Genomic DNA, 15,437 nt, shown 5'->3' on the forward strand with positions numbered 1-15,437 from the left:
CACACACAACAGCAACGAAAAAAATTGTATTTGTGTATATAATTCTTATCATTGGAATTGTGTGTGAGCGCGCGCGGTTGCGCGTGTGCGCAAAGACATAATCTTTTATTTTGGACAGAACGCATATACCGTATTTTAAATTTGCGTTCATTTTCAGATCATACGGTGTCGGTAGTAGTAAACTTTTGAACTATAAAAGAAAAGTGGGGCAAATAAGCACGCCAATAATTCAGAGCATATTTCATTTTTTTTTTCACTTCGTGGTCGCATGGAATCAATGGCGATGGAAATAAAATAATATTATGGGGAAACTATTTTTGTATCGGTTTGAGACCACAACGTTTTTCGTTTGCTTGACGAAGGCCTGTTCTTTCTTTCTCTTTCTTGCCGAACCCAAACTAATGTACATGTTAAACATACACACTCATTTAATTCAATACTTTGCGATTGATTATATTCTGGCATCCAAGTAATTTTATTCGCACCATTTTTTTTCTTCTTTCTTCATATCGTTATGGTGTGTCTGTTGTCGTAGTGGTAGAATTCAAAACGACACTAGCCCAGCATGCTGTTCGCTTCAGCATTTATTAATATGTCTTTTAGCTCTTAGCTCACTAGCTAAGCCATTTTTTCGAAAATGATTGTTTTTTTTTGGTAACATATAAAAGCCAACTGTTCAGGGCTCTTGCCGGCTATCAGTTCTCAGTTTCTACCTAATGTGGATGTCTTTTCTGCTTCCATACTATCGTGTTTTTCGTGACGCCAAAATACACACAATTGTTTTAAATTTTCTCATCATCTGCGTAAAGTGTTTCGGCGAACAATTTCTTTTATTTTATTTATTAAGAAAAAAAATAAATATAATTTTAAAAAAAGTGCTTTAATCAGCAGGTGAATTTGGAGTACACTAGCATTTATCATTTTTCGTGTGAAGCAAATAAGGATTTGCGAAAAAAAGTGTTTTTTTTTTTACTGCAAAATTCTGACTCCTTGTGAACATTACAATTAACTAATGTGTAATTAAAAGACAATTAACAATTGATTTATTAAATTTTAATTGAATTATAGACTGCTAATCAATCAAACGAATCAATTACTAATTGGAAGAAAAACGAGTTCTTCGCTTCGTGGTGTGTTTTTTTATATATAAACTTTGATTCAAAGTTTATAACGGCATTTGTGCACACAGAAATTATATATATAGAAAAACATTCAAAATGAGGGTGAGTTTCAATTCACACTGAAAAGTTGTGAAAGTGCAAGTCAATATATTTTCAATTTAAAATAACAATATTTTGGCATGGACTTTATAATTAGACATTATAATTTTGAAACACTTTGAATGAGAAGAAAAAAACACATGGTAACTTGTTTGATGACAATAGTGTTCGTAGATTTTAATCTTAACGGATTAAGCAATTTCATAACATTCGAATTCAAATTTGATTTAAGTCGTTTGTTTTCAAATTTCCATCAATGACATGAAATGGTTTGTCAAATTTGTTTTTCTCTGCTCCGTTTTTAATACTGCTGATGTCATATGGATAAAAATGTGAAAAGGAGAAAAATCATTGAATTGTCAGCGAAGATTAATTTTTGCGCCAGCTCGGTTTGTAACGAAAAAAAGAAATCGATTGTAGGTTAGATTTAAAGTAAAACTCAAAAATATTATAATATGAACAATTGAATGCTTCCATTTTCATTTGAAGTACAGTTTTTGTCGTCACTACCGTAATCGAGTTAATGAAATTGAACACACCTTTGAAACGACGAATAAAAAGATAGGAAATGCTTGAATTTATATTGGAACTTGAGTGGCCACTGAAATGATTAAAATTGACATCTATTTCTTAAAATGAATTTAAACTCACAAACACCTGAAAAAAAAGCATGATGGAAAAACCTTTTCATTTAAAAACAAAATTAGCGCGTATCCACCCTTTGGCATTTAGCTTTGGCATTTTAGTTGTTATAAACATATTTATTAATTTTGCAGCAAAATTCAAAAAGCACCGCATTGTTGGCTCTTTCTGTACTTATGTAATTTCATTAAAATTGTACTGCGTTTTCATGACATTCAAATGTTTCTGTCAAAAAAAGTTAAAACTTTTGCGCACAGGTTTACAGCATGAAAATCAAGATTTGATCCAATTAGATTTGATAAATACAACACAAGCAAACCGTAAATAACACAACATCAAAGTCTTAAGACAGACACAATTTTAATTTGAAAAACAATAATATAATTGGACCGTTTCGTGTTTCATCCATGATTTTACTTCGAAATTTTGATTATATCGATGGATTATATTGTTTTGTTAAATTCTTGACTTTTTCTTTTAATATTCATCTAGATCTTGGTCACTATACTATTAGTGGCTAATTTATCAGTACACATTTTAGCCGGAATACCGGACTGTATTCACGCAAATAATGGCGGTTATGTGTATCCAAAACCGAATATTCAACTAGCAGAGGGTATTAGTACATATTCGGTTTCACCGTCTATCGCCACATACACACAAGGAAATGCGATTAAATATTCGTCGCTAGAAGAATCAGCTTACTCATCCGTTACACCTGGACCGTTTATCAAACAAACGGTTTATTCGTCGCCAATTGTTCCGAAAGTTCCCATTTTACCAGCAGCTCCAGTTATCACAAAATCTTATTTGCCACCAACACCAATTATTACCAAATCTTATTTACCTCCTGCCCCAATTGCTACGGTTGCTTCACCATACGCATCGATTGCACCATTTGCTGCAGTCACGCCAGTCACACCGATTGCATCCGTCGCACCTGTAATCACAAAATCATACTTGCCGCCAGCGCCTGTAAGCCAGGTCACCTACACAGCACCACTATCGAAAGTCGCGACATACACACCAACCAGCAACATTGTTTCAATTCCAGCTGTGAAAAATATCGCATATCATTACCCGAAGATTTCACCGGGCTATACGGCAACCAGTGTTGCGTAGGTTTTTTTCACACAAAAATTTAATAAAAAGCAGTTGACTCAAAAATCCTCAGCAAATCGAAAGAACTTCTCTCTCGTTGCTTGGCTGCCGCCTAGGGAGGGTGGCAGCTCGGACGATTTAGGGGGTGGGGGTTGTTAACGGGGCTCTGTGCACGTACAAAAAAATGTCACGGAAATTATTTGAATTTGCTAGGAAGAAGAATTTGCTTGAAGAACAGAATGACCTCTTCAATTTTGTACGGTCTTTCGATTTGCTATGGATTTTTTTATAATCAACCTGAAAAAAATTGCTCGCACATTACTAGTATACACGTAGCATTTTCGTAGCTGTTTCGTATTAGGAAACGAGCGCACCCAAAAATTACATTTGAACCGTTGAGAAACATAGATACCTTCAGTAAAGTTAACCATAAAACTGCAACATGTCCAAACATTTTTTGTATGGACATGTTGCAGTTTTATGGTTAACTTTAATGAAGGTATCTATGTTTCTCAACGGTTCATTTTGCTTCTTAGTTTTCCACAAATCAAATATTTGATAAAAAAATTCTATGATCGACCCGACGCAATGAAATCCCTACTAGGAGCGCTAGATGGTGTCGACACTAATGAAAGTGTTTTTAAATTTATTTTAACGACGCATCATGGATATACTTATCCATTATAACGTACATATAACAGAAAAAACACAGTCACGATTTAAAGAATATTTGCAACCGTCAATGTGAACTAGATCGAATACGCTATAGCGAACATATACGACGAAAAAAAATGAATGTCGACACCACTCTGACATCAATCATTTGACAATAAAAATACGTGTTATTGTTGTTATCGTTTCATTGCTGCGGATTGAACCTATGATATTTTTTTGAATTCCTACGAGTACGAACGAAGAAATATTTTATTTTTGATCCCTACGAACGAATGAAAAGAAAAATGTATCGGAATTTAAAAAAAAATCATTTATTTACAGTTACACACCAGCTGTTAAAAGTATTGGATATTCGTATCCAAAAATTACACCTGGATATTTGCCACCCAGTAAAGTCAGCGCTCCAGCTTACACATTGAGTTCTCCAACCTATTCGGCTGGGCTTGTGACAAAATACGCAACCACACCGGCGATCGCCACAACAGCTGGATATAATAATCAGTACAGTAATTCATACGGCTCATATGGTTATGACGCATCATACACAAAAGGTGCCTATTACTCGGCACCAGTTACGAAATACGTTTCGCCTGCAGTTGCTACAACATTCGTTGCTGGTAGCCCAACCGTTTCACCGATATCATGTGAGTGTCTATATAATATAAAGCACACATTTTGAATATATTGCATAAGTGCCGGCGTTTTTTTAAATTGTTGTCAATCGGACAAATTTCGACGAAAAAAGCAAAAATCTATAGATTTGAAAGTTAATTTATAAACAATTTCAAAAAAAATCTATAGCAAATTAAAAAAAAATCACAAAAAATATCAAAAAATCAGCTCAGACAGACATTTTTTCGATAAATGAAATGACTTGACTCTATTCTAATGAAATCCAACGGCTGGGAGTTCAAAACCACACAGTATTTTATTTTTAACTTGATTTTTTTTACGAATTTTTCAAAAGATGGTCCGTCACTTACAGCATCACCAGCCGTGCCATATAAAGCCTCGTATGGATTATCATCTTCGTATTATAGTTCACCAAAAGTTGTTTCAGCCCCAGCCATAGCGACATATTCATCGCCAGCTATTACATCATCTGCATACTCATCAGCTCCAGCCGTTTCATCGTACTATTCGGCAAACAAATTGGCATATGGTACAGTGGCGCCTCTAAAGCAAGTTGCTTTTTCGTCCCCAGCTGCCGTAACTCAATATGCTGCCGCACCATATTCAAATGCTTATGGTGGTGCTTATGGTGCTCATGGAGGTGCTTATGGTGGTTCCTATGGTATTATGCATTTTCCCATAACTGACCATTTTGTGTCCTAAATTCGTGTTTTCTTACTTTTATAGCTTCTTATGGTTCATACGGATCGGCTTATGATTCAAACTATGGAGTCTCGAAGGTTGCCTATTCTGCACCAGTCAAATATGTGCAATCGTACTCAAGTCCGGCCATTACATCATCATATAGAAGTCCAGCGATTACAAAACAGGTGTCATACGCAACAAATCCATTGCTTAGTGGTGCATATGTATCTGGATACACGAGCGGCGCACATGTTGCTCCTGCTGTAGCAACAACGGCCACTTATGGTGGTGCTTATGGTGGTGCAGGCTTAGTTAAATCAGCTGGTTATCAAGTATCAAATCTTGGGTACTACATTTAATTCATTTTACTTTGTCAAATTACAAATTCTTCATTTTTATTGATAAGATTCTAAGATCTGCAATATATTTTTAGAACTTAGTTAACTTTTAACTGGAAGACTACTTTATTTCAGAGATTTTGTTTGTAAATGCTCCCTATATTTTCATTAGAATCAAATAGGCCATATTTGTTTTTCATTTGAATAACTGATACAGTATGTTCAACAACAACAATAATTTTCTAAAAAAAAAAACATAAATTTTTACAGATACGCTCCAGTTCAATCAATTGTTTCGCCGGGATTGTCATCAGGTGCATACGTTTCTGGCGGAAATTTGGTATCGGGAGCAAAAGTGATTTCAAATGCTGGAATTGTTGGCGGCTCTGTATATCCATCAAGTAGTAGTGTATATGTTCCCGGCGGTGGACTATTATCAGCGGGTGGAAAATTAGCAGCAGGTGGCCTGGTCAGTTCGGGGGGAATTGTGTCAACGGCATATCCAAGCGCGGCGTACGTAGGCGCTGGAAATAAAATTATCACTGGAAGCGGTTTGTATAGTGCAAATGGTTTGTTAGCTTCTAATGGATACGCAAGTAATGGACTATATGCCGGCAGTGGACTATATGCCGGTAATGGACTTCTAGGACATGGAGCTGGTATAAGGTAAACATTTAAATATTTATAAGGATAAAATAATAGCCTTTTTTAATTGAAAAAACTTTTATTCGTTTTATTTAGATATGCCCAAAGTGTGGTACCATCAGTTTCAAAACTAACAGCAACACCGATTGGTCTTGTTAAATCCATTCCAACTGCTGCTGTTAAATCGGTATGCTCTCTATGATTTTTTTTTAGGAATTCAAATATTTCTATGAATTTGTAAGTAAGACATGACCGCACATATAAAAGAAACTGTAGTCGCATTTGCAAAAATATCGCCAAAAAAATGAGATTCGATAGTGGTGCTGGTGTGGCCACACAATCGGAACAACAGCAGAAGAACATTTCCGAACGTATTCGTATTGATCGGTGGACTCTGTAAAGGCTCTATTTCCTCGGCGTCGGATTGTAATCATCTCCTATATCAATGGGCCATCGATTTTTTCATCGGAATCCGTTTTGCTATATCCGTTTTTTCGGAAGTCAACTAAAAATCGACGAAATCGGACGCCAAAAATTGATTTTAATTTAAAATATCATCGTAACACGATGATTTTACTACACTGACAAAACTAAGGTTATGATTTTGACAACACCGTGTTGTAAATGCTTACATTCCAACGAATGTTGTGAAGTAGCCAACAATTGTTGTCATTGTGAATACGTACAATGGCATATATTATATGTATTCACAACGACAACAATTGTTGGCTACTTCACAACATTTGTTGGAATGTAAGCATTTACAACACGGAGTTGTCAAAATCATAACCTTAGTTTTGTCAGTGTAAACTATGATCCAAACTCTACGAATATTTCTCGTAAAAATTAGTAAGGATTTTTTTTCTTTTCCGGTGATCGATTTTATAACTGCCAACTCTCAAAATTAAAGCAATGTTGTTTGTTCATTGCTTTACTCTAAAACAATATATAAATTTAAAAACTCATTTTTTATAAAAATTCTCCAATTCTTTTATCAAGTTTTTCAAAACTTCTAAATAACCGCAATTTTTTCTGGCCACTCTAGGTATACTCCCAACAAAATGAATTTTATGTGAGTTAAATTCTTTATTTTTCAAAGAAAAGCATTTTTTTTACAGAAGTCTAAATTTTTTAAAAATATTAATGATACAGGATCTTCATCCTCGTTATGCATTCGAGTATGGTGTAAATGATCCACATACTGGTGATATAAAACATCAGAAAGAAGTTCGTGATGGTGACGTTGTCAAGGGCCAGTATTCATTGGTGGAACCAGATGGAAACGTTCGCACTGTAGACTATTACGCTGATTGGGAAACTGGTTTTCATGCAACTGTGACCAATTCTAGAGATGGAATTCCGAAAGTGATAGCAAAACGCAATACCAACAAATCATAAATTCCGAAAAAAAAGAATTCGAATATTTTTCTTCTGTTTCTCGTTTAATCACAAAAACATACACAAATTCAAAATTAAACCATGTCCATTAATATACAGATATACGAAAACAAACAATGGAAAGAGTATACACATGCCAATTGTAATTGTAGCAGTCATAACTTCCTTTATTTTATATATATTTTGAATTAAATAAGATCCAACGCTGAATCGAAGTAAAAAAAATAATAAAAAAAAAATTGAATAAAATTCTAAAAAAATAAACATAATTGAACTTTAAATTTGTTGTATTTGAGTAAAAGTTATTAATCACATGCTTCGTTCAAAGCGAAAATCCAAACATTGATATTATTTGTTTAAAAAAAACACTCACCATCCATTTCTCTAGAAAGTAAACGCATCTTTTTTGCATTTTTTTTTTCTTCTTTTTGTGTACATTCATTTTTATTTATTTCCCACATTTAAAAAATATATTTTTTATATTGAAACTACTCTGAAAAAATGTTTGCTTATTTACTTACCATGATCTAATGAAAAATATGAACTAAAACAAAAACAAAAACAAAAACTGTTGGACTCGGTAGAATTATCATCAACATGCCCATGGATTGTTTTCTGTTCTCTTCTTGGAACAACAAAAACAATATATTTGTCTGGAGATTTTCATACCGCCAACACATTTTAAACCAAAAATAAAAATAACAATCATTGATAACACGTGTAATATATTTGTTTTCACATTTTTTTGTGTTTCGTTTTATTGTAATAACATTTTTTCTTTATTCAGTGATTTTTTTTCATCGTAATGAGGAGATAAGAAAAATGTTAATGTGCACTCTTTGCAGCCAAACGTTTGTCACGTTCTTCAGCAATGCTCAATTTGATACCTTTGCCTTTAGGTAATGACACGTAGGCCTTTGTACCTTTGCCAATGATGAAAACGTTTGACAATCGGGTGGCGAATACGTGTCCTTGCGAATCTTTAATGTGAACAATGTCAAATGAACCTGGATGTCTTTCACGGTTCACAACGGTACCAACACGACCCAAATTTCTACCTCCGGTAATCATACACAAATTGCCTAAAAAAATGACAAATATTTATGAGATTTAATGAACATACTTAACAATTGAATCGATGGTAATACTATGTTGACAATGTTTTTTTTTTCACTCAGCACTGTTTTTGCTTGATTTTAATGTTTACTCTTTTTGGTGAAATTTTTTTTTCAATTGTCAAAATTACTGGCATCGATATTATTGTAAAATTGATGTATTGAAATGTGGTTGTATTTACCTGATTCGAATTTAATATGGTCGGTGATTTTGGTGGTGGCGATGTCCAATTGGATGGTGTCGTTAGCCTTAATGATTGGATCTGGGTAACGGATGGTACGGCCATCGTGTGTTACCAAGAATGGAACGTTTTTAGCACCCAATTGTACTTTCTTGACTTTGCACAACTTGTACTGTAAAATAGAATAAGATCGATTTGAGGTAAGAACATATCCTTTTGCATCACATCAGAAAAACGTGTACTCACTTTGGCTTCTTCAGCTGAAATACGATGAATGGTGAAACGACCTTTAACATCGTAGATCAAACGGAAATGTTCGCCGGTTTTCTCAATGGTAATAACATCTGTGAGTATGTAAAAAGAATGGAATTAGAATGTTTTCACACCAAGTTCCAAGCACGTGTTAATTGAATGAAAAACATACCCATGAATCCAGCTGGGAAGTTGGAGTCAGTGCGAACTTTACCGTCAACTTTGATCAAACGTTGCATGACAATCTTGGTCACATCAGCGTTGGTCTATATGAAACAAAGAATTGAAATGAATGAATACATAAACAAAAAAAAATGCATTTATCAAGAAAAAAAGGAGTTTTTTTCCGAAAGATGAAAAAAACCACAGCAATAACTTACCAAAGCGTACTTCAAACGGTTACGAAGGAAGATGACAAGTGGCAATGATTCACGCAATTTGTGTGGACCGGTTGATGGACGTGGGGCAAACACACCACCCAATTTGTCCAACATCCATGCTTTTGGGGCATTTAAACGCTTCAAATGTTTCTTTGGACCGCGAGCCTAACAAAAAAGAACAAAAATTTATGCATTTTATTAAGGTTATGTTACGCATCAAATACGAATCAATGGTATGGACTTGTGTTTGTTGTGCCGAAGTTACACATTACTTTTCATCATAAATTTCAAACCATAAATGAGAAAAATTGAATTGTGCCGGCACGATTTTTTTTTATTTGATATTTTTTTCGCTTGCACTTGTGAATACACTTAATTACATTATGAATATAGATTTACACAAAGTAATGTTTGAATTCGAGACACAATACACAATGTTCAAGTCAATTCAAATCTATGTAGCACAGTGCTATGTATGTAAACAGATAATTTTCGATATTTTCCATTAATTTCACAATATTACACAAAAATACCATAATTTATCGTAAAATTGTTCCTTTCTGAATAGTTTGTGAATGGTTTTTTTAATTTATTGCTAAAAACACGGTCGATGATTTCAAATTATTTTCCGCAAATTTTACGACACTTACCATCTTGAACTCTAAATTGAAAAGGAAAGAATCCGGAAATCACGTTGACAGCTTGACAAAAAATCCAATGTGTTTTTGAAATATGGTTGTGTGTATGTATTGTGTGATGTACGAGTGGCGCCCCCATCGGTCGATTTCGCCGTGTGTCAATCGCTGTGTGTAATGTCAAATCAATGAATGTGTTTATGAAATAACCGTTTATGTGTTGTATTCGCTGTGTTGAATGAAACGCACACATTTCTCTGCTTTCAAATGCTCAACAAAAAAACCACACTCATCATCTCCGTAGATGCGTCAAAAAGAATACATTGAACTATCATACACACATTCGGTATTTTCAATTCCAACTATAAATAATAGACAGTGAAGTATCCCGGCCATTTTGCAATTTAAGCGGCATGAACGATTGAGTTTTTTTCATCATCGTCGTTGTTGGTCGTATAATAGATGTGTCTGATATTAAAATTGTTCCAATATCAAAAGTTAATTATGATTGTGATTTGTTGAAATATTGTAAAAAGAACAAAACGTTTGACAATTCCTCGATTTGTAAATTTCGGGACGGAATTTTTTTTTTAATATCAAGTGTCAAAGTTTTACACCATATCAAACTCCAATCAGTTCAACAACACACATATTTTAAGAAAAGAAAATGCAACGGAGTGCAATTTAAACGTTTTTTGTGTGGAGAACAGAATTTTTTTGGGTCTCTTGGTCTGTTCGCAAGGCGAACGTAGAACCGACACCGAATTACAAAAATATAAATACTGTAAGATTCTCACACAGTATTTGTGAGTATTTTTTTTTGTAGAAAGCCATAACTGAAATCGCAATACCCATTCGCTGCATACATTTCACTTTGCTGTTCGTAATACTATCAAATCGAAGAATTCAACCATAGACAAGATGATGTTTACAGTAAGTACAAATAGAAAAAAAACAAAGAAGTTTTGTCATAATCTCTACCTAGCTGTGCACTTTTGCGGTTAACCGAACAATATACGCATCGAGTTATCAATATTATTTATTATTAATAGTTTTGTCACTTCGTCGGCAATATTGCGTGTTGCACACCACATTCTGAGTTAACTAGTTATTTATTTTGCGACACATTTTGCGAATTATTTAATCAACAGTGCAAATCTATCGGGTTAGAAATGGTTGTTATTAAAATTTTCATCGCTGTTCATGACTCATTCCATTTTGAATTGAGTGAGAAAAGCAAACAAATTGGATACCGCTTAATATATCGATTTTTCAATTGTGCCTACAACTACATATTGATATACGTGTACTGATAATGTAAAAAAAAAAAACAAATTTCAGGGGACAAATCAACAACAGGATACTCGCTTTAGCGATAAGGAGAAGAAATTGCTGAAGCAAATGAAATTTGGTGATTGCTTGAATCAAAGGGTATGCATTTTATTTGTGTGTGTGTGTGCGATTTTTTTCGCTGACATTACATACCATTGTTTTTGTTGATAAGATGACCGTATAACATAAATGCAAACTTTGTTTTTGCTTTGTTCAGGTTGACATGGAGAAAGTAAAGCTTGATGTTCTACGACCGTGGATCAGCAAAAAAATCACTGAATACTTACACATTGAAGATGATGTTGTAGTTGAGTTTGTGTACAACCAACTGGAGGACAAGGTAAATAAACAATTTTTTTTTTTTGTTTTATCACATATTTTATTTAGACTTTTAAATTAAATTCTTCTTTTGTATATGTCATTATTTGTTTGTTTTTTCATCTAGTATCCATGCCCAAAAAAGATGCAAATCAATATGACAGGATTTTTGAATGGAAAAAATGCTCGACAATTTATGGATGAATTATGGGCGCTATTATTATCTGCTCAAGAATCGGAAACAGGCATACCGGAAGAATTCATACAGCAGAAAAAAGATGAAATATTGAGGCGAGACGAAGAGAATAAACTGTTTGAACGGGAGAAAAGTGAGAGAGGAAAAAGTGATTCGGATAATTCGGCACCACGATCAGGACGATTCAGGCCACGAAGTAGCCGTGACAGCAGTCGAGAACCTTCCGTTCAAAAGCAATCGGCACCATCACCGTCACCAGGTCCCCGTAAACAGTCGGCAGATTCAACCAGTGTACCAGAAAAAATTGATGAAAATGCATCGAAGGGCAAGCGAAGCCCATCAATTGAAAAAAACAAAGATAACATCAGTAGAATTTCGTCGTCAAGACAACGCTCACGCGATCGATCAACCGAACGTTCAAGAGGTCGCTATACAAACTCTTCATCGAAAAATCATTCCGAAAATTCGACAAAAAACCGTGAATCGGGGGACCAAAAAGGTGACGCCAAATCAGCTGCACTTTCAAACATACAAAATAAATTATTCAATATGGCTGAGGGAAAAAAACGAAACCAACGTTCACTCTCACGTTCACATTCACGGTCTCGATCCCGCTCAAATAATCGCAAAAATAAAAGTGCAAGTCGATCAAAATCCAGGTAATATTTTTCTTCTCTTTTTTTTCAATTTTTATGGAAAATTTTAAAGGTTGCATTTATGTATTGACGTGAGATTTTTCCTACTATAATCTTAGATCAATCGGAGCTAAGAAACGGTCACGTTCTCGATCGCGTTCTCGATCGACATCAATAAATAAAAGAAGTAAGTATTAGTTTCAATACAGTACAGGTCAAAATTAAATACAAATCTTTTAACAAAAATGTTTTTCGGTGCTGCAACTTTCAATTAACCGATACAAATAAATGTTAGCTTGTTGTATGTCTTGAGAAGAAAAAAAATGTCTTGAAAATATTTCATTTACATGACGACTGTGTTTCGTCATCTAGCTCTTTAATAGGGATTTCATTGCATCGCCTATTTCCGCTTTCCAAAAACTGGAGAATTTGGTACAGTCATCATATTTTCTTTACTTCACAAAAAGCATGAAAAATAGATCTTTCTCGCGTTTTTGTAATATTATTATACATTTCCAATTATCTGTTACAAATTGATTTTTGCATGTTTTATCTATCGAACTTAAAGTGCATAGAGTTCCAAAATAAAGGAATATAACTGTACCAAAATAGTACTTAAACTAAGGGCACCGCTTTGGTTATTTGATATGAAATGTTGCCACATTTTTCCTCTCAATACATAGAAGTAAGATAACGAAATTGATTTGGATTCCAAAACAATCCGAAAAATATTATACTTTAAAAAGGAGGTACTATCAGGGAAAATTTTGTTTAATGATTTTCAGACAAAAGTAAGGAAATTCATAAGAGTGAAAATAGTGTACAGAAAAAGCGACACTATCGTAACAACAGAGATTCTTCACGTAGTGAATCACCTGATCGAGCCAGAGATCGGCCGGCAAATAATCGCCGATCAACATCACGTCATCGACGAAACTCAAGAAACCGATCACCGCGAAATCGTTCACGCTCTCCACGACGTGATAATCGTGATATGAATCGTGACAGGTAATTAGTTAATGGATAAGATTTGAATTAAAATTTTAAAATTAATTGGCATAAATTTCTCTCAAAAATTGTATAAAATAAGATTTGGAAGACGATGGTCACCTCTACCTAATCGTTGGAATCAAAATCGTCGCCGTAGTCCGATGCGAAACATACGCAATAACCGGAATAATCGTCGCAGTTATAGCCGAGATAGAGATCGCAATCGAAAGCCATTGAGAAGAAATTCACGCGATAGACATCAGTCGTCCAGAGAGCGTGACAGAAAACGTGAACGGCCCCGCTTCAGTGACGGTGGTAGTGATCGAAAAGTCGAAAAAGAAAGTCAAAATCAGAAGAGCAAATTGGAAACAGAATCACCTATTAAATCGCAAGCATCAGCCAGTGATAAAGTGACAAAGGCCAAGATTGATAAAAAACCAATTGATGATGTGACCAAACCAAGTAATGCAAGGTTGAATCGTCAATATTCGACCAGTTTATCGCGTACACCATCACCATTTTTAAAGAAGAACGAACGTTCAGTGACCAACACACAATTGCCGAGTGCATCAAAACCGGACAGTCGATCATTGTCGAAAAAATCGGTGAAACCCTCCGTTGATGATTCAAGCGATGAATCCAATTCGTCTGATAGCGATGTTAAAGTGGTGACCAAGAAAAAGAAAAAGTATTCATCAGATAGTTCTGGAGATAGTTCGACTGATGACGACTTTGATAGACGTTCCAAAGAAAAACAAAGGGAAACAAATCGAGAAAAAGGACGAGAACGCGAAAAAGAGAGAGAAAAGGAACGAGAAAGAGAAAAAGAACGGGATAAGACCAAAAATGAGAAAGAAAAAGAAAAGGAAAAGGAAAAGGAAAAGGAAAAGGAAAAAGAAAAATCTAAGCCCAAAGAACCACCATCAAGTGTGCAAAAATCATCATCATCGTCGACGTCTGGCAGATATAAGCGTCCAAGTGAAATGATTGATGAATCGGCGTCGCCCAGCAAAAAGGCCAAAGTCGATGAGTCGGCCATTCGAAAAGCGCCAAAACGTAAACCATCGACTTCTGAATCGGAAGCAGATTCATCGAAAGAGTCACTATCGAAAAAGAAATCATCGAAATCGTCGCGAAAAATATCCGATGACAGTTCAAGCGATTCCGAGGCCGAAGAGAAACGTAAAAAGTCAAAAAAAACTAAAAAGCACAAGAAACATAAAAAACACAAGAAACACAAGAAACATAGTAAAACGGACAACCGGGAATCACAGTCAGATGATGAACGTACAAGAGGCATACACCGGGGCACATACGTTGTAAACGATGCATTAGAGAAGCAATTACGAGAGAAAGCACTGAAATCAATGAAAAAACAAAACAGCAGTACTTCAGATTAAATAGTCCGAAAGCAGTTAATTTTATTTGAGTACGGTTTCATTTTAATTATTATTATTAATAATTCCATAGCCCATTTGGCTTCAGATATCTAGTGCTCATGCTGATTTTTTTAATGTTTAGTTTACTTTTTTTTAAATATGTAATTCATATGATCACAATTCTAAAAGGAACACAGTTTTGTGGATAAAAAAAACCAAACACCCTGAAGGATGTGTTTTTTCCTCTTATTTTGTTTAAATTAAGATCATTCATACGGATTTGTAGTACATACATCCCAACATAACAAAAATAAAAATAACCAAATACGATTTCCAACTGTTTTCAATTCTTTTTTAATTTTATAAAACTAGCAACAAATTTATGCTGATTGGTTTTGGAATATTAAGTCAATAATTTGTTTGATCAAGTCGTTAATCCAACTTGCTTGATGGATACTGAGAGTTAAGTACAGAAAAAACTAATACATCGAACTAAGTGTCACCCAAGCGAGCACAAACTATGCGAGGTAGTTGAAACTCACACTAACTAGTAATGGTATCCAACTTCGCCTTTGCATATTTTGTCCATTTCCCCTGATGGTCAAACAGAATATCACCGGTGGATGTATCGATAATAGAGGAAGTAATAATTTTTTTGACGCAGGGTAAGTAACCAATGCAGATTGA

At 34.6% G+C, this 15,437-nt stretch overlaps 3 protein-coding genes across 5 annotated transcripts; 2 read left to right on the plus strand and 1 right to left on the minus strand.

Moving 5' to 3' along the window:
- The first annotated feature begins 627 nt into the window (after positions 1 to 627).
- On the plus strand, positions 628 to 7,774 carry LOC116338622 (DNA-directed RNA polymerase II subunit RPB1). 2 transcript variants are annotated; one of them, XM_031764022.1, is made up of 9 exons: positions 628 to 1,223; positions 2,355 to 2,980; positions 3,960 to 4,282; positions 4,624 to 4,932; positions 4,998 to 5,301; positions 5,564 to 5,959; positions 6,035 to 6,125; positions 6,984 to 7,010; positions 7,091 to 7,774. In XM_031764022.1, the coding sequence occupies exons 1-9, from the start codon at positions 1,218 to 1,220 to the stop codon at positions 7,334 to 7,336; spliced, it is 2,328 nt and encodes a 775-aa protein (XP_031619882.1). In that variant the 5' UTR covers positions 628 to 1,217; the 3' UTR covers positions 7,337 to 7,774. The 2 variants fall into 2 exon arrangements, with proteins under 2 accessions (XP_031619882.1, XP_031619874.1); XM_031764014.1 differs by having other exon boundaries at positions 630 to 1,223; positions 4,606 to 4,932; positions 7,091 to 7,771.
- A 317-nt stretch (positions 7,775 to 8,091) lies between these two features.
- LOC116339907 (40S ribosomal protein S4) lies at positions 8,092 to 10,020 on the minus strand. Of its 2 annotated transcripts, none has more exons than XM_031766041.1 (6): positions 9,916 to 10,020; positions 9,266 to 9,430; positions 9,058 to 9,151; positions 8,880 to 8,977; positions 8,634 to 8,805; positions 8,092 to 8,418 (listed from the first exon to the last, which is right to left on the minus strand). In XM_031766041.1, exons 1-6 carry the CDS (start codon positions 9,916 to 9,918, stop codon positions 8,162 to 8,164), a joined length of 789 nt encoding a protein of 262 aa, XP_031621901.1. In that variant the 5' UTR covers positions 9,919 to 10,020; the 3' UTR covers positions 8,092 to 8,161. The 2 variants fall into 2 exon arrangements, with proteins under 2 accessions (XP_031621901.1, XP_031621963.1); XM_031766103.1 differs by lacking the exon at positions 9,916 to 10,020 and adding an exon at positions 9,799 to 9,887.
- Positions 10,021 to 10,281: 261 nt separating this feature from the next.
- Positions 10,282 to 15,092, plus strand: LOC116339825 (serine/arginine repetitive matrix protein 1). The gene is made up of 7 exons (XM_031765924.1): positions 10,282 to 10,833; positions 11,242 to 11,331; positions 11,450 to 11,572; positions 11,678 to 12,405; positions 12,501 to 12,568; positions 13,167 to 13,389; positions 13,472 to 15,092. Exons 1-7 carry the CDS (start codon positions 10,822 to 10,824, stop codon positions 14,769 to 14,771), a joined length of 2,544 nt encoding a protein of 847 aa, XP_031621784.1. The 5' UTR covers positions 10,282 to 10,821; the 3' UTR covers positions 14,772 to 15,092.
- The last annotated feature ends 345 nt before the right edge of the window (positions 15,093 to 15,437 follow it).

This window comes from Contarinia nasturtii, unplaced genomic scaffold, assembly GCF_009176525.2.
Source record: "Contarinia nasturtii isolate CC-2019 unplaced genomic scaffold, AAFC_CNas_1.1 Cnas_scaffold_78, whole genome shotgun sequence".
NCBI lineage: Eukaryota > Metazoa > Arthropoda > Insecta > Diptera > Cecidomyiidae > Contarinia > Contarinia nasturtii.